At 37.7% G+C, this 24,053-nt stretch overlaps 1 protein-coding gene across 1 annotated transcript in view; it reads left to right on the plus strand.

The window, feature by feature from the left end:
• The window catches only part of INO80C (INO80 complex subunit C), a 33,528-nt gene that overhangs the window by 2,291 nt on the left and 7,184 nt on the right, over positions 1–24,053 (plus strand). The window contains exons 3-4 of the mRNA XM_026841397.1: positions 20,785–21,010; positions 23,929–24,040. Of these exons, the coding sequence (XP_026697198.1) occupies positions 20,785–21,010; positions 23,929–24,040 (338 nt within the window). The remainder of the gene's footprint in view (positions 1–20,784; positions 21,011–23,928; positions 24,041–24,053) is intronic.

Consider the following 24,053-nt stretch of genomic DNA (forward strand, 5'->3'; position numbering starts at 1 on the left):
GTTGCGGTGGCCCTCGGGTTGGCCGTTTCGTTCCAGGCGTTTGGACGCCGAGTTTCAGGCCTCTTCTTTCATCCCCCTGTAACGCGGAGGTTGTGCCCCGCCCTCCCCCCCCCGTGTATACAGCTAAACCGGCAGTACAGTTGTCAATGCCGTCTTCAGTCGGGTGTGAAAACTAAGGTAAAACTTCACTGAGATTCGGTTACAGGCTGTGGTTACAATCACTTGGCTGTCGGTGTTGTATGTGTTAGCACTTTCTGATCAAACCGTCTTGCAGTTGTTCATTTTTTCCCATGGCTTGCTTTCAGTAGCTTCCCTTGTACCTGACATTATGCCATACCTGAGCTCTCAGTGTGCACCTACATGCACAAACCTGATCGTGCATGATGATGATTATAATTTGAGGTAGTTGATCTGTCGTCGAGGAGGGGCTAGCACTTGAACGAGTAGAGTTTAACAGCTGCTGGTTCTGTTGTGTGCAGCTCAAATACAATTTTGTTTTACAGCCTCTTGGTTGAGCTAAGTGGACCTGCGCTAAATGTGAAATGAAGATGTAACCTCAGAGCCTGAGTTTTGGGGAATAGGGTTGGAGGAGGGAGAGGGGCTATTAATGCGAGTTTTTCCTAACTTTCTACCCCCATTCACAGTGCGTAGTGCAGCCCCTATTTCTGCACTATGTGACACCACCGTGCAGCTGCACAGACGCATCCCCCTGCCCCCCTGATCATGAGGTAGCATCTCATGCTCCAAAACTAAGCCCCAGAAGAGGTTCAGAATCAGTGTGTAGGTGACATCTCTATAGACTTTAGATGCAGTATGTCTTGGATTACTTCTTTGAGAAAGATTTTGGTAGCTGAAGTGATCAAAAAAGAGTTGGAAAAAAATAGTTCCTCCCCAATGATTCTTCTCAGTAGTATTTAATGAACTATCACAGTTCTGTAGCTACAAAATACGCCCTTCTGCTAGTTAGGTTGCTTATTTTCAGAAGAGCTATCATATTGGAGGAACGTTTCTGCATTTCTAATCAGATCTTCTCTCCAGACAATTAAAAGCCATTGTGCACACACCAGAGCACAGACACAAACCTTTCCTCATTAGGAATGATGCTCTGGTAACCCTGTGACAGTCACATAGTTTCTTTTCCTTTTCTGGTGGGCTTATCCTTAAGAGAGGGAGTATGAACCATAGTGCTTAATGTAGCTAACAAACTGCACTGCAACTATGAAAAATTACTGCCTGGCACGATCACATTTGACAACTTTTTCAAGGTCTGCTACAGGTAACAGTCTGGATTTCCCAGGAGGGGACTGCTCTGTGTGTGTGTGCCTGTGTGTGTATGTGTATGCAGATATAAAACATTGTATACTTGTATATAATTTAAATATGTATAAAATCTTTTATATTAAAAAAAATAATCCCCAAACCCTTCAGCCTCTAAAACTATTTTCTGAAGTTCACACCAAACTTAAGTTTGCGGACAGCTTCCAGTATTATAAGACCATCCATGATTTCTTACTCAAACTGAGTTTTGATAGTCTGTGATAAACAGTTTTCGCAATTCTTCTCATAAGTGATTTCAGTGGAGGAAGAAGTAATTTCTCAACATTATGTCCAAGTCAGCGTATGCGTTCACTGATTTCAGCAGTGCAGATCAATTCCATGAGGAAAAGAAAAAAACCCCAAATCTCAGAAAACATGTAACCTCAGGAATGGGACAAGAAACAGCTCGCTGATCTTCTAGCAATCACATTCAATGTTGCTGACTAGCTCTGGAGCCAGCCAGTTCAAACAGAAATGAAATGGGGGGGGTTTGCATTTTTTGAGTTAGAAACATTGATCATTGGGCACTTTCTTCTACAGTACTTCATTTAATCTTAATCTCCGGAAGTCCTTATAATGGCCTTAGTTAATTGCTGAGTAATGTACTTTTTCTGGATAAGGAAACCTATGACAGTGAAATACTCTAGTCTGCTGAGCTCTTCAGAATATAGCCAGTCAACGAGCACTTAACGCTCTATTTTATAACTTAACCAGTCTTTAAGTGGCTCAGCCAATCAGGGACTAGGTCATCCATGAATTTTAAATACTTTTCTGAATATATTATATATCAAGTATCCAGTCATTGTGGAATTTTTATTTTAGTTTAATTTTTTAACTCCAAACAAGTAACATTCATGTGGCAGTCTGACAGGTACACACCTTTAAATACACACCACTTTCAGCACACGTTTGGAGGTAGCACTTGTAACTCCTCTGACTGCTCACTTTCCTAATTAACCCCTCTGATATTTTTAACAGCCTTTTACAGCCTGTTTTCAGCCTTTAAGAAGACAAATATATAGTGTACTAAATCGTTCCTATTTTAAGTAAACTGATGTTGTAAAATAAATAGAGAAATAGTGAATTAATTCCTACGTTAATTAGCAAACTATGGGTAAGAGGATCCCTACTGAGAGGCTTGTAACTACTTGGAGGGGTCAGTTTAGGATCTGGGTACTCCCCATTATATTAACGGGTAACTTCTGCCAAGAACCTTGTGTCTAGCCCACATGAAAATACACCTCTCATTGTGCCAACTGTGAACTTATCCACATCTGTGATTCTGTCACCGTGAAATTAAACAAAAAGGGTTTTTTGTAAATTCCACAAATCGTATGGTTTGTTTTTCTTTCACGTGCTTTACGTCACAAGTAGCTGTTGCAGTGCTCGCACTGACAGACACCCTGGTCTGGTAAAACTAGATTTAAAAAATGCAATTTATTTTTTTATATAACAGTTAAGTATAGCAATGTAATCAATTAGTTTCAATAACTGTGTGTATCCTGCAAGAGGGCACAATTATCACACAGCATACAGATTTTTATAAACCCAACTTTGATTATGTTTCTCCAACATATGAATTGGTACTTTCTCTAAGATACACTTTAGGAACATTACCAAAAACCATTCTTCATCATTTGTATGAGTTACTGACCCAAAGGTATTGAGTCATGTTTGTTTTGGAAGCACGTTGCACATAGGGCTTGTCAGTCATGTCTACAGAAGGAGACATGTGCTTATTGGATATAATGCCTGTATTTACCAAATGAGAAATTAAAAGCAAGTTTACAGGAAAGCACAATTGCAAATTGATTACATCACTTTCATTTGCATTACACAATTATTCCTCCCATGCAGTTGTGCCACTGAAAAATACCTCAGTTTTTGCTTCAGCAGAAGATTTTTAACGTTTAGGATTACTGTGTATATTAAATTATAACTTTCATGTAACAAAACTAGTGCAGTTTAGTGGTTTACATAGCACCGTTCAGTGAGGTGCCCTCGCTCTGTGATTCCCAATAGCAGCTGTGCTGGTTCAGCTCCATCGTGGGCTCTTGTGCAGACTTGTCTCCAGGTCTTCCATCTTTTTAATTACTATCACTTAACCTGGGATAGAATCTTTGACACTGATCTGAAAATGCCACCAATTCCTCTACCTTAATGTTCACGCCATTATTTTTACACATTATACAGCAACAGGAAGCTTTTAAAAGAGTATATTCTACATCAGGATGTAATTGATGAAACGTAATGCTTGCCCGTGATAGTTAGCAAGCTTTAAAGATAAAATTTGCAGAGAATTATTTTTTTTTGGGGGGGGGGAATCTCTGAATTTGTCAGAGGTCAATTAAAGAGAGAAAATATGCTAAATATTATGGTAAGTGTATACTTGCTTACGTTACTTGTGAAACAACTTCAGACTTAGGTGATGAAGTAAATGCCTCACTTTGAGAATGACATCATGTTTCATCTTGCATTTTGAATTGATGTAAACTGCTAAAGTACAGAAATACAGAGAATGCTTTTTGCTTCCTTCCTCTCCACCGTTGTAGCAACAGCAGGTCTTGATACCATTCAGAAAACTGAACTTCCTCTTCTGCAATGGTATTTAAGAGTCAAATTATTAAATATATTGATTTTATCTTTATTTGTGAATACTGCAGCAGTACTACTTGCAACCTTCATTTTATATAATTTGCTCTCATGTATACTTTACACTTTCTGTATTTCTTGTTCTGTGCTTAAAAACAGAAGGTATACAACAATATTAGAAAATAGAGTGGTTTAAAGTTATGGTCCTCTTAAATAAGCTCCTCTCATGAATAACATGAAAATAAAAGGAGTGACTGCTAGGTTTAGAACTCCATTTTTATTTTAAAGATAACTGAACTATTATGTTTTATATCATAAACTGAAGATCATCAGATTAGAGTTCTGATAGACGGCTGTCAGTTCAATAAGAAGACTTAAATATATATACATATTAACATGGTTACTAGTATGTACTCAGAAGCTGTCCACTAAAGACAGAGAGCTTACCCTAGTACATAAATGACATGGAACTGGACTCTAAACCATCAGTAAATTTAATAAATTTTCTTGTTATGCTATTTTACCAAGCCCATTACTGTAAGTAGGAAACCATCAAATCAATTTTAAAGTAACTTTGTTTTAAAGAGTCCATTTGATCTGGCTGTAATTTCCTGAAAAATGAGGTTAGGGAGAATGAGTTTAACTACAGAATCAGTGAGTACCACTACAACTAGTGAGCTGAACTGCTGCTCTCACCATGTTCTGGGAGAAGTACCTCCTCTAGTGCATCACAGTATAATAATTTTCTGATCTGAAATTAAAAATTGCCTACTTACAAATTCAGACCTTGTATACTCCAATCAGTATAACACTAAATTTATTCTAATTATTTTAATGCTATTCCATGTAAGACTTTCTGTAACAGCAGAGCATTATTTTTCTTTGTAGTTGGAAATGTAATAAACAAGTTGTGTTTCTCATCAGTCCACCTGCCCTGAAAGAGACAGCAGGACCCTTATACAGAGTGATAGTAGGGAGATGTAAGTACATATGTATTTGCCAGTTTATTAAAAAAAAATCACATCATTATGCTCTAGACCACACTTTTTTTTTTTTTTTTTAATTTCTCAACCCTTAAGGTTATGACAGTAACTGAAAATACATGGTTAAATGAAGCAGTGCCAATCTGAATCTACTGCTTGCCTGGAACAGTATCTTTAAAAGATTTAATGTGCTCTCAGGGGTTGTTAACTTAAATCAAACCTAATTAAATTGAAATGACACTTCCATTGGATAAAGTATAGATGTCATGATACGGTGCAGTCAGTTGCTAGTTACTGATAAGAACTGCTGAGGTGAGCTCTTCCAGTTCAGCCACTTGTGCACTTATTCATAACCCTACCCAAGAATTTTGGTTCTTACAAAACTAGCAGCCAGTTTAAAACAAATTGCCATGTCTTAACAAGAGTTTTAGCAGGTAGTGTTCGAATTGCTGTCCCACAGATAGGTAACATAGTCTGGCATCACACAGCATGTCACCAGACCACAGAGCACTGAAAATGCCCCAAACTTGCAGTTCTTTGTATAGAGCACTCAGAGGGTCACCGCTTACATCTCCTAATCCTTTCAGACATGTGTCCACAAAGGTACTTTCTGCAACAAAGCAGACTGTGAACAGCTGAAATATTAAGCATCTCTTCTTCCATGGGGTTTTTGTACTCTTCCAAAAAACGGGCTTATTTTCAGGCAGTCCACTAATGAGAGCCAGGATTATCCTGAGGTACGAGTTTTTGTCACTTGCACATTTGAAGTCAAATCTGTTAAAGAACCAGAATCCCCTCTGATGGAGAAAAATTATAATTAAAAGACAAGTAGCAGATTTTGTAGGGAAATCTGGCAAAAGTTATGTGTGTTTTAAGTTTAGCTTTATTAAAAAAAAAGGGAATTGCTTTTATAGAGCAATCTAGATTAAAAGGGAAACTAAAAACTGAGAGTTAAGAATTTACTTTGCTTGACATTTACCACATATTGAAGGCTGTAGATGATCTGTAATCATAAAAGTATGTGAATTTCCAAACCAGACTATGCCAGTCTCAGAGAATTACCAACCCCCCAACCAAATGTGATTAGATTTTAAATTTAGAGTAAACACAGATGTGTTATGTTGTTGAAAGGCAAAAGCATATGTGTATTGACTTTTACTATGGGTGTCAGTATGCTGGTGTCATGGTTTTTTTACCCTTCTCCCTTATCCTAGTAGAGAATTTCTATTTTTCCTTTAGCTAACAGAAAATGGAGAGTCTTACTATGATCACACTTAATTTCAGGATTCATAATAAATGCAAGAAATTTAGGAGAGATAATAAAGATGGTTCCCTGCTTCTTTCATAAAGTGATAAAATAGGACAGGTTATTTTTTGAAAGAGAAAGAGCAATCTAAAACTTCACATACGTACTTTAGTGTGACATTTTGTCTGAGAGGTAGTGCTCCTAAAAAGCTATCTCAGAATCTAGTTAGTGCATTAAAAGGTTCAGATTAACAAAAGAAAACTTGGAATAATTTAACTGTCTAGATATTCCAGATTTGAAGAGATTTCAGACTGTTTCTCACATTTTTATAAAGTGTAAGGCTTGTGTTAGGTAATAACTTCAGTTCTTGCTTTAGCAAGGCATTAGCTGTTATATAAAAGTATTAATTTTGGATTAGAATGGCTAATAGAAATATTCATTTGGTAGCTTGGGTGGATTTTAAACACATTTTTTAAGCCTTGCAAGAAAACAGAACAGAGACATTGACAATTTTTTAGACCTGCATAAAGCCATAAAAGTTGTGATACTGTGTTGTGAAATACACCTGGCCCTCAACAGCAGAATTCATATCAATGAACAGCATGTCTTGTTTCACTGCAAAGCACACCTGCGACTTCAAGAGGCTCAATTAGGCAATCTGTTAGCTTCTCATGAGGAAAAAGGAATGAGTCCCAGTCTCCTCCTATCTTCTTCACTCCTACCCACCCCCACAAGTCTCAGCTGCATGCTCCTGCTGCCTGCATCAATACTCACTAGACCTGCTCTGCCACTGATAGAGGTCATCAGCCAGAAGATTAATTTACCAAACCTTCTCCCTCTCCCAGGAAGCTCCCTTGTCTCCTGCTGTGCTGGTGAACTGGACTGAAATACAGGGAGATCTAACAGGTATTGTACTTAGTACAAGGAAGAGACAGGACCATGTGGCAAGGAAAATCACTTTTCCACTACAAGCGAGCTATTTCATGAGTTTAGATACTCTTTAACTGTAGATTTCATTAATTTACTGTAACAAACTAAATGAAAACTGGAGCAGTTCAAGATCTGATTCATTAGTAGGTTCAGTGTCCCTGCCTGTAGGAAGACCTGGAAAGAAACAGCTTCAGCTGTCATACTGCTTGTCTGTCAGTCTCTAAGTACCTTAACTGATTCTATGAACTCCAGCAAGCTCTGTGAGATGCCACCAAAATAAGCTAGCAGGAAATACTGTGGACTAGTCCTAGTTCTACTTCTCCCTGAAGGTTTAGGCAACTTTTTTGACTTGTGATTCAAAATCATGAATGTCTGCCTTTCTGAAAGCAGATATTAAAAACCTTTCTTTCAAAAGTAGAACAGAAGTCACACTTACGGCACTGATAGTTGCTTTTTATATCATGTGTCCTTACAAGTGCTTGCTGTGTCCTCCACTTGAAGTTAGTCCTGTTCCTGCCACTGCCTGAGGGGATTCAAACCCTCTTTTTCCCCACACACACCCTAACCACTAGGCTGGAAGCCAGTCTGGTGTGGTGGGAGGGGAGCGTGGAAATGTTTTCTCTCTCCTCTACAGCTGAGGATCGAGGCTCTCTATTTCAAAGAGAATGACTCCATAGCCTGCTACTGAACGCATTTGTCAGAACAGTCTGCTTATGTCTTTCAGGTATTTTTTTTCTGTTACATGTTTTGTCTAATGATACTTTCAATGCAAAATACACAGTTGTGCAAACAGGGATCAGAAATCTTTTCCTTCCAAAACCCCTGCCAAAAAGTCATGCCATCTAATAACGTGTTTATGTTGTAATAAAAATGCATCACTTAATTCAAGAAACAAATTTGAAATGGATAGAAGGAAACTATTTTGTGAGTAATATGTAATTAAAATGTAGCAGAGTCCATCATTTTGGGAGGGGTGAATATAGTTACATGGTTTATAATCATCCTGCCCCAGGATGTAAGTGCTGTCTGACTCAGGAAGAAAAATTGTTCTTGCTGATTATAAGACCTTGCTGTGGGTAAGCAGCATTTTGAGGCATTAAAAAAAAAAATTCCTTCTGTAAAGCATTGCAGGCCATTGCTAGGATTTACTGCATGGAGACTTCTGGTATCATATCTGTCCTCTTATCATTTATTAAACAGAGAAAAATGATTTAATGTATATCATATGTCCTTAATATTCATTAAATAGACAAAATACCTCATTTCCTTGTGCTTCAGTGCACAACCTGCCTGATATGTGACTTACATAAAATCTGACATGATTTAAAAAGATACCTCATTTTGCAAACATCTACAGGCCTAGAGGTGAAACCTTCTAAAGAGTTTTAAGCAAGTTAGGTTTTTTACTTTTCTGCCCTTACAGTGTTGGCATGCTTGTAGCACCACTTACCCTTGTGTTCGTAAGGATGCAGTGTGCCTATCACAGCCTTATTTACTGCTTCCTTAGATTTATGTGTTTCTGAGTTAGTGAAAGAACGAGAAAGACAAAAAAAAGCTGAGATGCCTATGATCATTTCTGCATAATAGACAAGGTTTTACGGTATGATAGTGTCGTTTCAATGGTACAGCTGGAAAAATCAAGTAAGTTTTCAAGCATATTTTTTCAAATCTGAAAATATAGCAGCAACTTCCCAAGCTAAATACAGAACAACTGCTTAGAGTTTTGTTAGGTATGTATCAAGTAGACCATCTCTGAAGAAAAGGTTGGTGGCATCCCAGGAGTACAGGGGATGTTAATCAGGGAAGGGAGAGAGTATTATGAAAATACTTATCATCTAGGAGAAAGGAGAGAGTTAAAAACGAATAGGAAACTGCTTGAAAGCTATCTGCCTTAGAAAGTCATTCTGTTGAGTCAGTGGTGTATTGCTATGCAGTGCATCCCGAAGCTTGTCTTAATTTTCCAGATAAACAGGTACATTTAATAAAAGATGACCCCTCTGCCCTGAAACTTTGTTACATTTATGCCCTGAAACCATCAGGACTACAGCAAAATACTGCTGAAATGGAACATGCAGAAATTAGGGCAGTAATTAATGTGAGTTATATGACTGCTCATGACCAAAAGAGCTTTTTGTTAATAAAACCAGTATTTTCTATTTTATAGGATATTGATTTCTAACTAGAGAGATGGAAAGTTCCCCAGAGAGCTGTCGAACCTCTGTCCTTGGTGTTCAACACTGCTGGGATAAAGCCCTAAGCAGTCTGGTCCAAGATCAGTTTTGACCTGCTTTGCACAGGAGGTGGGCTACTGACCTTCAAGACCCCTTCTGGCCTCAGTGATTCAGTGTCACCGTGTCTCTTCTCATACAACTGATTTATGTGATTAAGACGGGTGTGTTCTCACCCTAGACAAGTGGTTGTGCACTCCTTCCATAGGCAGGTCAGGGAACCTTAGTTGGCTACTTTTCCCCATAGTGTATTTATGAAGCCCAAACCTCAATGACTGTATTGAGACAGTATTGATTCTCCCAACACTGTAATAATGGTTATGTTTTAGTAGGACTGCTTTTCACTGGGAGGAACAGCACAATGTTCTTACAGCAAAATTAACTCTTAAAATCAACAAACTGGAATAGGAGAAGGCCATTTTTCCTTGGGATGGGCACAATGTGTTCAGGGTCCTCAAACCCAAGTAGTTAGCTGAAAGTTCTTATGCCTTAAGTTGCTTATCTTTGTTTACGTAGTCTAGAACTAGCAATGCTATTTTGAGTTTCACATTAATGACCTTAAATTTTCTGAAGTCAGAAATTTCATGTTCTCCTTAATTTTTGTTAAATCTATTTGTGGCAGCCACAGAATTGCCCTTTTTATCCTCCTTCTTTCCATCTGCCCAAAAGGTACTTTTTAATTTGGTAAATAATTCACTGTGGGATGCCTCTTAAAATAACCTGTTAAATCCATCACAGAATATTAAATACTATGTTTCCTTCTCAACTACAATTGTGGATGTGGTACCAGAACTTAATTAATTCTAATGTAGGAGATGAGTCAAGTCTTTAATAGTTCTGTTCTGTTTCAAGTCCAGCAAAAAGACAGTTGAGATACAAGTTTGTATGCAAAACACTGAACTGTCTGGCGCTTTTCAGATGTGCTGCAGTTCCTCAGCTTCAATATATAGTATCAGGGTGAAGTGTATGGCCACAGAACTTACTATAGTTGAGTAAACAGCCACCTACTTGTACAAATATTTCTGCAGAAATATTTCAGAAATTTCTCTTGAAATTAGCATTATTATACAACTCTCTCCTCCCTTTTCCTCCTGAGCAGCCTCAAAGTAGTCTACAGTAGATACTTGTATTACCTTATTTCATCTAAATTAGAATTTGCCCTATGTTTATTTTGGTTCAGTCATCAGGTTTTTTTCAGTATCCAGTTAAATGTAGGTATCCATAGGATAATGCACCTACAATTTTGCTGAGTACAGGAGACCTGGTGTGCTATTCAAAGCAGGAATGGTTGGTATTGAGTTTGCTAGATGAAGGGAATTAGATGTAGTATTCAGGGCATGTACAGACAGATTTTTCTGTCCCATGATATGAGACAAATAATAAAGATGACATTTCTAGTCTGAAGATTTTTAAAAACTAAAATATAGTTTCTTTTCTTGTCCTCTTTTAAAGACCTTTGGCGCACCTGATACAATTACTGCTCTCTGATATATTATGCCTTTGATAACTTTTTGAAGGTTTGTAGAAAGAATATTTTTATTCTCAGTTGCTTTAGATAGAAGTGGAATGTTCCATGCATTGGTGTACCTATTTGTCTTTCTGACAGTGTGTTTGGATATGACAGTCTTAAGTACCTGTACAGAAATGGAAAAACCTCCTGAGTAACTTTAGACTGCAGCACTAAGGCTTTGCAGTATGACTGTTGGTATTTACTAATGCATCACAGCAGCAGTAGGTGTAGTTAGCAGAAACATAATAGAAATAGAATTTTTATCTACTTAAAGTGACAACTGAGACAGATAGAAGGAAGTGCTAAAATGCACAAAAAATAGGGAAAATGCAAAAGTAAAGTTTTGTTTTCTGTATTGGTTTACCATTTAGTCTATAACATCTGAAAGTAAAATTTGCCTATTCTAATTCAGGTCTATTTTTCCTAAGAAAAATAAATAGAATAGGACCTTTGGAAGAAAGATAACACCCCGTCTTTACTTGAAACTGATTAATTGCCTTTCCTTGAAGAAATGTTTTGGTTTTGTTTATTACTCAAATGTTTTTTCCTGTCAAAATGGATAATGTTTTACAGAATAAACTAGAATCAGAAAACTGAGTCTTTTTTGCAGAATGCAATTGCTTTCCCATCAGCCATAAGAGCTGATATCTTTTTGCTTTCCTTGTCCCTGGTTCAATCACATGCAGATGAATGGACTTGGATCCTTCTCCTACCTTGGCTGAAGCCTGTTATTCGACAGAGGGATTTTGATATGCTCCCTGAGCAGCATTACAATGTTAACAGCACTTGAGCACATTGTAAGCCTCCAGTCTTTTCTCCAGAAATACGTTGACCTTAACTCTTCTATATCAAATGAGGTATTGTAAACTTTAAGAAGCCTTTTAGCTGAAGTCCTTGACTGAACTGAATTTTTCTGATAGAGAAAGGAATGCACTGGCAGTTTTTATAAAAATTCAATTATCATTTACTCTGGTCTTTTTGCTAGTATGCTTCCATCCATTTTCAGTCTTAAGACCCATCAATTTAGGATACTTCTTTTTTTTTTTTTCTCTTGGGGAATCAAAATGTTCTGTTGGGCTCAGTTTTACCCTTTGTGAAAGTATGAACTATCACATGCTTCTTCATTCCATACATACTGAAATTTTTAGCTCCAGCGCTGCTTAAGCATGCCGTTCAGCTCCTGAATCGGTCCAAGTTACAATTTTCTTAATAAAGAAAACTGTCAAATGTTATAAACAAGGAATAGTCCCAATCCACCAGATGAAATCTAAAAGTAAGAGATCCTTTGCAATTATTTAAGCCGAAGGGAGCTTTGTGGCAAATGCAAATTAAACCAAGCTTTTCTGGGATAGTGTGAAGCTATTCACAGTTGTGTCCCAATTACATTTTATTTGAGGTTTTTCCCCATAGAAAATAGTATTTTTTTTCCTTGAAATATCTGTAAGTTATAAAACTTTGTCTATCATAGTGCTTGAAAGTTTTTAAATGGAAAAACATGTTTGGCATCTGAAATCTCTTGAGAAGAAATCAAAGCTTTTCACTGAAGCTTGTTGGGTCTCTTTCTGGTTTTGAACGTTTAATCATTTTGAAGAGAACAGAGTAAACTTGAGTTTTTCTAGATTGTTTTTTTCCTTAAGTAAGCAGTATCAGTAAGAAAGGAGTTCTTGTGTCATGAAATTGCTAGGTCTTTTTCCCCTATGTTTGCAAGAAATGTTTGAGAGGTGGGGCACATAATTAAAATCTTTTTCTCCCTGTGGCTGCATTTTTAATTTTTAATTCAAACCCTCACACAGCGTAATAGAGCTTTGCTTTAGGGTGTTTTATACCTCTATCAAAATGACTAAAATAATTAGTATTTTATACATTTGGTAAGTATTTTGTCACTGGAAGCACCAGTGCAGGTGAATGATAATGGTTTGAAGTTCAGGCAGTGACGGGACCCTAAATGAGAATGTCGCCTTTTAATCAAGAGCACTTGGAGTCTGTGGTATTGAAATGCCCTACAGAGAACATAGGAAAAAAGCCATCCATCACTTTGTGACAGTCCAATCTTTTAGTGCATGAGTAAAATTTTATTCAGCCTTTCTAAGGCAGTTGGAACGTAAGATGTTTTAACTCACCTCAAAACAGCAGTGTGAAAGTTCGAAAGCATAATGTACAGATTGCTTTCTGGACAGCATACGTGTCTTATGTATAATCTTTGTTTATTTAGTTTGCAGTTTTCTATGTCTTGCTTCAAACACCTCCCCCTTCCCTACTGTAAACCCAACAGGCGAGATTATTTCTAAATTTCAGTCATATGTTTGGAATTAATTGGCATAGCTGATTAACTCTTGATATTCAGCAGAAATACTCAGCAGAAATAGGAAGTTATTGGGAAAGAACTGATGCTTTAGGAAGGGCAGATTTTGTGAAGTCTCGCACAGAAAAATAGTTTGACATGTGACTCAGAAGTCCTCTGGGGAATACTTAGAAGAAGCTGACGTACACTTAGTGACATGTACTTGGAATTATAAGATGTTATTATAATAATTCAACAATCTAATCTCAAGATTTGTGGTGTTAACATTTGTTTTTAAGAACCCTCCCTCAACTTTCTTGATAAGTGAAAGCAGCAGCAGCATCTGAAGATAATGTCATAATTTAAACAAAAATATTTTTGTTGTTGGGCATTTGGGAGATGTACTTTTTATGGAAGCAGAAACCTGTACTAGGAACCTTGTCTTTTAAGATGAGTTGGCAATGATGAAACCCATTGACTCAAATGGGTTTACTTCCAATTTACACTGTATGCATGACTGTCTTGTCCACCCTACTAGCTGCTTGAAATCAAGGACATTGATCTGCACTGTACTTAATACCCATTTTCAGCTGGCTACTACTCAGTGGTTTTGTTTAGTAAATTGAATTTTTCAGTACCCTGTTGAACAAAATTTGCTGTGAATATGCAAGATTCGTTTTTTTTCCCTGCCTGGCATTTGAACATTTTCAAGCTGAAATATTTTGTTGTCCTACCCCAAAACAAGGTAGGACCTTCTGTGAAGGGAGAATGTTCCTGAAATGCTACCATATACCCAAATTCTGAGAGAGAAGAGGCGGGGGGACTTGTATTGGGCTTCATTTTGGTGAGTGGAAAGGAAGAGGGAAAAAGTTTTTCCTGCTGAATCTAAGAACAAGTAAAATGCAACCAGATGGGGAAGACATGTTTCTACACGTTACTGAATAAGTCTTTCCAGCAAACCTTTCTGTCACAGACATGGAGAGAGTTAATCTTGTTCAAGGGAGTGCTATTTCTTCAGTCTTACATTGTTATTGAGTCTTCATTGAGTTTGCTTTCAAAAATACACTATGCTAATAATGCTGGCGATGAGAAATTTTTTAGCTATCATTTTAACTTGAGCTTAAGCACATCTAATTCTGACACCTTTCTCAGTGAATTGTTCCCAGGAATGTAAAGAGCTGCATTTTTGTCTGCCAGACAGTACGTGTTCAAGTTTTAATGACTCCTGTCATGTCATCATGCAAAGTTAAATGAATTAAATATTCAGAATGTGCAAGAGCCTATGACAGGCTTGTTATACAGTGAGAGCTAATATATTAATCAAACAGCTTAATATATGTTCCAGTATAAGCAGTATTAGCTGGGACTCTGTTAAATAGCTGACATTCAAAGTCTACTCCAAATTTTGAAAAGTCTGCTTATATCATCGCTGCTGTCATCTAGTGACATTTGTACTCTGTTTTCACATGGCATTCTCGCTCACTGTAATTGGCTGCTAGTGAAAATACAGGTATTATCTATTTTATAAATTACCATTTTCTTCCATGGCTGTATAGCACAGCTTTATCAGGATGTCACAGAACTTGCAAACAGCTAAAAGCTGAGTAAGTTGCTACAAGTTGGATATTGCTGCTTTAGAAGTAACCTACTACATGCATAATTGGACATATACAGTTATTGAGGCTGAGTTAAAACAACTGTGTTAATGAAATTAAAAATGTCATGGTAGGATTATTGTGATTATGAAAATCAGCTGCCAAAAGTAAGTAAAAATAGTTTAAACTATTTATTGAACTACTTATTGAAGGTTGGAGACAACAGGGTTCCTCAGCAAGCCAAACTGGGGTGCTTGGGGCAAAATTATCATCAAGTGTGAGGGCCTGATTTAGAACCAGACCCCTCTTATTACTTATTTTTCAGTAGTGACATACAACCCCCTAGTCATCAGTGTAAGACAAAGCCAGAGTATGAGAAATACTGAACACAGAAATGAAACTAGATCAAAAAACTGTACTCAATATAGTGTTAATACTGACTTATGAATGATTTGCAGAAAACAAAACAGGGAAAGTCGACGTTCACAGTATTGGTTTGGAAGCTCCCTTAAATTAGATACTCCCTTTTCAGTTCTTACAGAATTTACTTATGCATTGAAGTTTTGCTTTACCAACACACTGTTCAGTTTAATTTCTATTTTAAAATTCTGTTTTACCATGTAAGTGGCCACTGCCAATTGTAGTTTACCTTCAGTGATGTGCAAATCCATTTTTTTTTCTAAGCCATGACATGCATGCTATGCAGTGATAGAATGCCAGAAAAGCACAAATTTATGTCTTTGACTTTTATGACTTCATATTTTTAAATGTTTTTTATACTTTGTAAAAGCCTGTTAGTTTAAAATAATGAAAAAAATATTTTAGAATATAATCCAAAAGTAAATAGGTAAGAAATGATACTTCAGCATATATCATTCTGTTCTGCAGTTTTAATTCTAGCTGGGGGAAAAAAAAAAAAAGCCATGATGACTCAGATGAGCACTTTCATAATAAGCTAATTCCACCTGGTATTTAGTCTCATCATAGATACCCATCCCAAACCCCACAATGCTGATTCTACCTAGAAATAGCCAAAACAAAGAATTCAGCTTCCATGGTATACAAATTTTGCTTGTCCTCTCCCTAAATAAAACCAGACAGATGGAGCAATATTTGGAAATCATGTGAAAACCAATACATCTGTGGTAGGGAATTTGGAAAAATATATTGAAAAAATTAATTGATCTACAAAACCTAAAACTGAAAGTAGTTTGTGAATAGGCAGCCTCCCAGTGCATGTTTTCTCCCACTACAAACAGCATATACAGTAGGGTCCAAACTAGGCTCATTCCTGGGGTTTGGCTTTATTCAAAAGAAACTAGTGTTAAGGTAGCAAAGCTTAGCTCAGGTCTCTTTCCCAGATTTGGCTGCTCTTATAACAAACCTCTTAGGACTACCAAATGTTTGCTGCATGTCTTTGCCCTCTTGAATTTTTGCTGTCTCCTAACCAACTCCTCAGCCAGCTTCCTCACTCTGTGACGGTCACCTGGTCCTAGTACGTAACAGGGAGGACAGTGTCCCACCCAGCTGGGATGCACTAAATACTCAATAGATGATCTTGTAAAAAGAAATGCAAAAAAGAAGCAGCACCCCTCACTATTGCTCCTGTCTGTCCCAGGAGGGATAGAGGTTGCCAACCTGTCACACTGTGGTTGTAGTTAAAATTCAGCTAAAGCACATAAACACAACTTCATAGAGGGAATAAAAATTGCACAAGTGGTCATATAAGAAGCCTTTGAACTGCTGTCTAAAACTTTTAAAACATGAAATTCTAGTCAAGGTTGCTCTACGCCTGACTAAGGAGGATACTGGGAGGAGGAGAACAGAGGAAGGTAACATGGGAAAAGGTGGCAGCATGGACTTCTGCAGAGGTTAACAGAGGAAGAGTTGATGGGAAAGGATAAACATAGTTAATGATGGCTTGGCTGCAGTCTTTACTGTTAGGTTTTTATTGTTCTTTGGGGTAAAATTAGTGTAAGTATGTTCAGCTGTACTGAAGTCACACCTTCATTTGCCAGTGCAGATGTACCCTGTAAACATAAAGCCATTGCAAAGTCTTTGTTGTTATTTAACAGCTTATGGAGAGAAACCTATACTGCATAGTGACTATTGTAGCACAAATTTTGTGTAGCCCTAATTACTGTGGTGGGTTGACACTGGCTGGATGCCAGGTGCCCACCAAAGCTACTCTGCCACTCCCCTCCTCAGCTGGACAGGGGAGAGAAAATACAATGAAAGGCTCATGAGTCGAGATGAGGACAGGGAGAGATCACTCAGCAATTATGGTCACAGGCAAAACAGACTTAACTTGGGGAAACTAGTTTAATTTATTACCGATCAAATCAGAGTAGGATAATGAGAAATAAAACCAAATCTTAAGAACACCATCCCCCCACCCCTCCCTTCTTCCTGGGCTTAACTTCATTCTCAAATTTCTCTGCCTCCTCCCCACCAGTGGCACAGGGGGTCAGGGGATGGGGTTGTGGTCAGTTCATCACATGTTGTCTCTGCTGCTCCTTCCTCCTCTTGGAGCTGGCTGGCATTGTCTGTTGGACATGGGGAAGCTTCTAGCAGCTACTCACAGAAGCCACTTATGTAGCCACCCCGCTACCAAAACCTTGGCACACAACCCCAATACAGTTACATAAACCACCACTTAAAAGACACAATTTATTTAAAAGGTGCACATTAAAGGCAACCTCACTTGTCTCCCTCCCTGAAGCGTATACTGAGCTCCCCATAAACGACGTTTACATTACAAAAGCAGTTAAAAAGAAGTTATCTAGAATTTCAGCTTATGGTTACACTTTCTTTCTAGCCCTACTACAAAACATTTGGGATTCTCCTAGGACGCTGGGGGTGAGGAAATTAGGTAGGAGACTGGCTGGGTAGAGAAAATGTGCTGGGGGCTGGCTTGGGCAGGAAGGGGAAGTTGCCCACATGTGACTGAGGGTTAGAGCACACATTGAGCAGGACGTGTTCCCTGGTGACAGGCGCTTCCTCACTGTACTCACGAGACTGTCATCGCTTCATAGGACTACAAAGAGGATTTGGATTCATTACTATTTGTTTGCCCCAACACATGACAGTGAAGAATGAACTACTTTCCAAACTAAACGACCAAGCAAACAAGCACATTTGTGAGAGATTTGTTCAACTAATGTTAAAAGTTAAGGATTACCTTTACCATACAGTAATTGTTCACTGAGGAATCTTCTTTCAGCCTATAAATTATGTTTTATATTTGTCACTGTATTATTCATCTTCAGGAAACATGGGTTTTGCAGTACAAAGGTAGATCCATATTGGTTAAAATTCATTTGGCATTCCCCCCCACTCCCCCTTAAAAAACACTTTCAAACCTGAAACATTATATGATGTTTCTTATGCTTTAAATAATGGCATTTTAAAACACAGGCTGGACAGATTTGTAGATTGTTGAGACATTTTCAGTTTGTGGCTATAAAACTGCTGAAGATGTCTGCTAAGACTTTTGCAGGCTGCACAGAAAGCATTTCAAAGCTCTGTACTTGCTGGAGTTCACTCCTCTTTGCAGTAGCATGTTATTCTGGAAGCAGTGTTTCTACTCAATTCTTTAATGTTTTTCCAGAAAGAAAAGCACATTAGCTGAGCACCTCTCTTCCACAGTGCTACTGCTGAAAATCAGTTTTCATACAAGCAGTGCTGAGTGAGGGAACTGGCATGCCTCTACAGTATGTCCTTATCTCAGTTCCCAGTATTTAACTAGGATCATAATACTCAAGTCTTATTTGCTTCCCAGTCTGTCACAGGGCTCTGAAATCATGGTTTCAATTGCATACCACTATAGTATGCAAGCTGCTTTGCAGTCCTGCACACCAGCCTGCACTCTTTGTCTTGGAGAGGAAACCACTACTCTCCAATTATCCATGGCAGATCCAGAAGGTACTGCTGGCACTCTGTCTCCATAGGAATGGAGGATGGCTTGGGTGTCTGCATGGCCCAGAAAAGCAGCAGCTGCTGCTCCAGATCCTGCTGCCTCTGCCACTGTGCAAGGAATACTGGCACAAACAAAATTAACATCTGGCCTGTAACATGAGTTATCCCGACTCTTAGCAGCACTAATACCTGAAATCCCTTAGGGGTTGGTCCGGAAAAGAAATGACGTGTAGAATTTACATTCAGGAATTGTCCTGCCAGGAACGGTCCTTACTTTCCTTCCCATTGCGCCAGCTAGATTAGCACTGAATCCACACAGAAAAACCCACTGATTTCAGTGAGTGTAATACGTAAGTGTACCCAGCTGCAGAATTTAAGGACTATATGTACAGGGAAGCTTCTTCCCCTTTCTGTGTAACCATTTTTATTTGCTCCATCTCAAAATACTAGATACTGTTTTGAGTTATTGTTGAAATGCTACTCAAAACCTGTTTCATAAACAACGGAATACTTAGAAAACTGCAGGATTGGATTTAAAACTGACCAAATGGTACCAACTAAAAGGAAAGAAAGCTTTGAAGAATAACTGTGAGTGCTGATTCCTCCACTTAGAGAAATTACACTGATAATGAGCAGTATCAGAGATAATTTATTCATAAAAAATAATCTTGCATCTTGTTCACTGCTGAAATCTGAAGTGCTGGAAGTGTGCATGTGCAAGAATATAGTTTGAAACCTAGCAACATTGTATAAAGCCACTTTGCTCAGGATTGCTGAAGATATTTTCTCTGCTCACTGTCACATAATGCACATGTTTCTAAACATCCATCTGTGTTTCTTCTGTTTCTCTGACAGTGACTGCCTTTTAATGTTGTCCTCCGCAAGGGAGTAATCAGGTTTAAGCTACAGACTTCAGCGTTGTTTCCACTGATGGCAGTATCCCCTGTACTAGGAGCTTACAGAGGACTGGCTTGTTTTGGAAATAGATAATCTCTATTCATATATTTTATTTTAATAAGACACTAGAAACATGACTATTGTACTTGAATGCTTCTTTATTCCATACTTTGAATATTTAAGACCTCTCTCCTATGTTAAAAACAGGCACTGTTCAACTTGCCTAGTTCCTAATCCTATAATTACGTATGCATGTAGTTAAGAATACAAACACTTCCCTTGTAATCACGTGGAGAAGGATATGCTGAATTACGGCCTTTGCTATATAGTCCCAGTTTCTAGATGTACTCCCATAATTCACTAACAATAATGATCCTTTTTTCTCCTACTTAAAAGAGTATTGTGTCAGCACAGAAAGTTTTTCAGTGCAGGTTTTCTCAGGAAAACATTTTTCTGTTCTAAGATTTATCTGTCTGAAGGCAAAGTAAAGAAACATTTTAACCACCCATTCAGTAAATATTGATTTAGCTTTTAGCCAAGCTTTTTGTTCTTCAAGAAAAAAGAATGAAGGTATGAAATCCTATTGAGTGAACTGCCAAACTCAATGGCGAAATTCTCATTGACTTCAGTATAGATCAGGATTTCACAAGGATCATTTGGGTATGTAGCATGGGCTAGTTCTGATAGTATGGAGACTTACAGGGCACTCACAAAATAAAAAACAACATAAACTCAGCCATGCAGAACTATCAGAAATTGGTTAGAAGGCCACATAACTTTTTTAGCTTTCCAATCACACACACACCTTCTCCAACTGTTCTTCCTGCTAAATAAATAAACCATAAAGAAAAGCCTAGAAAACAGCAACTAGTAGCCATGTAGATTTTGTGAGGCTTGTATATAAAAATAATACATAATAAAATATTTTTTTCTCTCAGTCTTCACTCAGGCATGATTGAAGCCAAGATAGAGAATAAACTGATTAATCAATTTTTCTTTAGAACCTTGAAAAAAACCCTTTTTATAAATTTTATATATTCCTGTTAATGCTTTAGTACAGAACATTCTGAAATAGATCCAATGTACGTTTTTGCTGGTTTGGGTTTCACATGCTGTCTTGCACTTTACAGAGATAGCTTTCATTAGTACCAAAATAAACACGATGCTGTTTTTGCTCAGTAGGCATTGGCCACTATTCCACTCTTCCCGTTTATGTGTCAGTTGGAAATTGCTTGACAAAGAGTCTGTTTCATGATTCCCCACTGCTGACATGCAACATCTTTAAAGATTCAAAACAGATAGGAAAGCTAAAAAGGCAACAGGTAGGCAATACAGCAGACGGCTCCATCTCCAGTTAAACTTGCTCAGAGTAACAAGCAGTAAGATTGTATTTTTTCTTCAGAGTGCAGGTGGAGAGGCCATGAATGAAAACAAATTTCTGAACACAGACTCCAGCACAGGATCGGTGGAAACGACCATCAAGCCGTTACCATTTAAAGATCCAAACTTCATTGTAAGTATATTATTTTAACAATTTTAAATTCTAAACTCTTCAAATAAAACATTAACTAGGATTCTATTTAACTGTATTGCTCATGTAAATATTAACAAAGTCACCTTAACACCTAAATAAAAGGTCAACAATTTTTAAGATATTAATCTGAAGTCCATGCCACCTTATGGTCCAGAGAGCATACTCTGTTATAACATGAAAATGGTACTGGTCCAGAGGCAGAACGATATTAAATTCTGGAACAGAGTCAGAAAACCTGCTAGATCAAGGTAGGCGCAGAAGTTTTATGGTGTGGTATCTCACAAACTACCACAGCTAGAGAGGAACAATTAATACTGTTGTGAATGTAGGAATCCCATCTCCCAGTTCCTAGCCAAGGCAGGCTGCAAAGCAATTGAAATAGAAATCAGCCAGAGACTTATTAGTAACTGGCATTTTACTCCTCTCCTGGTCCCTAAAATTCTTAACAGACCTGTGTTGTCTGTTCATCCAGTAGTTGCTAGATTTAGAAGCAAACACTCTGTGCTCCCCAGAAGCGTGGCCTGCTGACATTCAGAAGTCCTGTAGACTCTTGACAGCTGACGAAATACAGTCTGCTAAAACACTCTGAGATTTAAACTGGGGGAGAAGGTGAAGGAAGACTACGGCTAGTAATGCTGTCACTGTTGGCTTTGTTTTTGATATATTTTTGTCTTTCTGTGCCAGGGCCAACTCATTGGCACACTCTACAAATGCTTTCTAGACAAGCAAACTTCTCAGACTGCTGGTCCTAAGCCAGTACTTAGAAAGAAGGATTTTATCCCAGTTTTCATTCTGTATGAATAAGATACAATATCCCACGGCATAAAACCTGAGTAATTGGGCATCGCACAGATCACTAAGCACAGGTTTGTCAGGGGGGTATAAAATTAATCTCTGACTTTCAAGTTGCTGTATGTCTGCTTTGCAGACAACTTCTGTCATGAGGAGCATTTGAACAACTGCATACTTTGCTCACCGTAATCCTCCAGTGAGCACCAGCATCTTTTCCTATTGGAAAGGCTCCATTTGCGCCCAGAGCTTTTCCATGTAGCTTCCATACATTAAATAGCCGTGAGGCCTTGTGCTGATCCTTCAGTTCTTAGAGGGATGTCACCATTTCCAAAGAGGCAATACTACTGTCTGCATGCTTGAAATAATAATGAATGTACAGGTTCTTTGGCAACCGCTGCAGAAATAATAGGCAGTTATAATAAAACCATGAAATTGTCTTCCCCAACACAGTAAATAATATGAGAAGAAATACTGAGTTTTAACTAACATTTTGTTGGTATGAATTAGTAGTAACAATTTGGATGACTTTTTGCATCCTTCCAGCCTAGCCTGCCTCAAAAGGAAGAAAATAAATCAAATAATGTCTATGTCTCATAAGTATGCCCAAGTTTGAACTATTACCTCACTGCAGAGAGTAGACTTAAAAGCAGAGAATAAGGAAGAAATTGCCTTTTTCTAAACTTCCTGAATGAAATTTGCATCCCTTGGGAAAAGGAAGAAGACCTGACAGTTATGTAGATCAATGAATAGCTCCACCTGTCCTTGCTCCAGCTTTCTCTGAACTTCACTGGTGCAGATGTAGCTTGGCTCATTTGCATTTATCACTCATAGCCTTTTGATTGCGGGTATGTTAGGTGATACCCAGCCCCATACCTAGGAGGCATACATTCATATAAACCCAATAGTTCCTTTTGAAAAATCTGATTACTGAAAAAAAAATCATTATGCAATGATTTTGGGGAAAATTCATGTAATTAACTGGAATTAGTAATGTGTAGTACATCTATTTTTCATCTCATATTCCAGCAGTGTCTAGGATTACTAAGGTGTTACACTTAGATCAAACATTTGTATGTGCTTTCTATATTGGATATCCATTACCAAAACCTGATATATCATCAGCTCATGAGCATCTTTCCTGAATATATCATATGTCTACAGAAAAAAGTTTTCTAATTGAATCCTTCCTCCCACCATTCTCAGCAACTTAACATGCTAATTTATAAACCAATCACAGCAGAACTGTGTTTGCAGAACTTCGCTGAGTTTTGATGAGACTGATGTGGCAGGTAGTAATTATTAACAGAAATAGCAACAATTCCCCAATTGTAAGAACATTTTCTTTTCTAAAGTAAAGCTGTAAATCTGTGTCCTTTGATCATTTAGTAGTAGTACAGTATGTTGTGCAGCTTCTGTCTCTGGAGGGACATAAATAAATTACTCTGTAGCAATCATATTTGATAACTAAAACTACCATTATAGTACCTTTGGCAAGCTTTCCTTTAGTGTACCTTTCAAAATGTAAAATTGTCTTGGCAGCCAACATTCTATTTATTACTCTTTTTCTATTTTTCTATCTTCTATCCTTTGAAAGAAAAATAAAATTTCCAGAAAGTTTCCCATAATATTCATTACATTGTGCAAGATCAGTTGTGTTTTCTACAGTCACAGATAATTTGTAAAAGAGCTAGTGCTGCACCTGTAATATGCCATAAAACGGAGAGAGAAAATTTAGCTGTGTAATCACAGTTTTAGACACAACTTCATAGTAGTAAGTTCTAGTATGATGGGAAGTACATACAGCATCCTGTAATCTCAGGCTAAACCTAATCACATTGATTTTCTATTTCCATGTAAAAAGCATATTTTCATTTCCTTCAGTTAATAGTAAATATAGTAGCTTTGACACAGTCCAAAAAGCTTTGTTTTTCTTGCAGCCAAGATTAAAGCATACAGTGTATTAGCCTGTTGATGAAATAAGTCAGGATAACAAATGGTTCATGACAAGATGAGACGTATCAGAAAGACTATGAAATAGAAGTGTCACGCTCTGAAATAGTATTCTTTCTTTATTTTTTCTCTAAATACCTTATTTTTAATTTTAGCACTCCGGCATTGGTGGAGCAGCAGCTGGCAAGAAGAACAGAACTTGGAAGAACCTAAAACAAATTCTTGCTTCTGAAAGGGCATTGCCATGGCAACTAAATGATCCTAGCTGTAAGCTGCTTAG

This window comes from Athene cunicularia (genome assembly GCF_003259725.1).
Source record: "Athene cunicularia isolate RWA chromosome 2 unlocalized genomic scaffold, athCun1 chr2_part1, whole genome shotgun sequence".
Taxonomy (NCBI): Eukaryota; Metazoa; Chordata; class Aves; order Strigiformes; family Strigidae; genus Athene; species Athene cunicularia.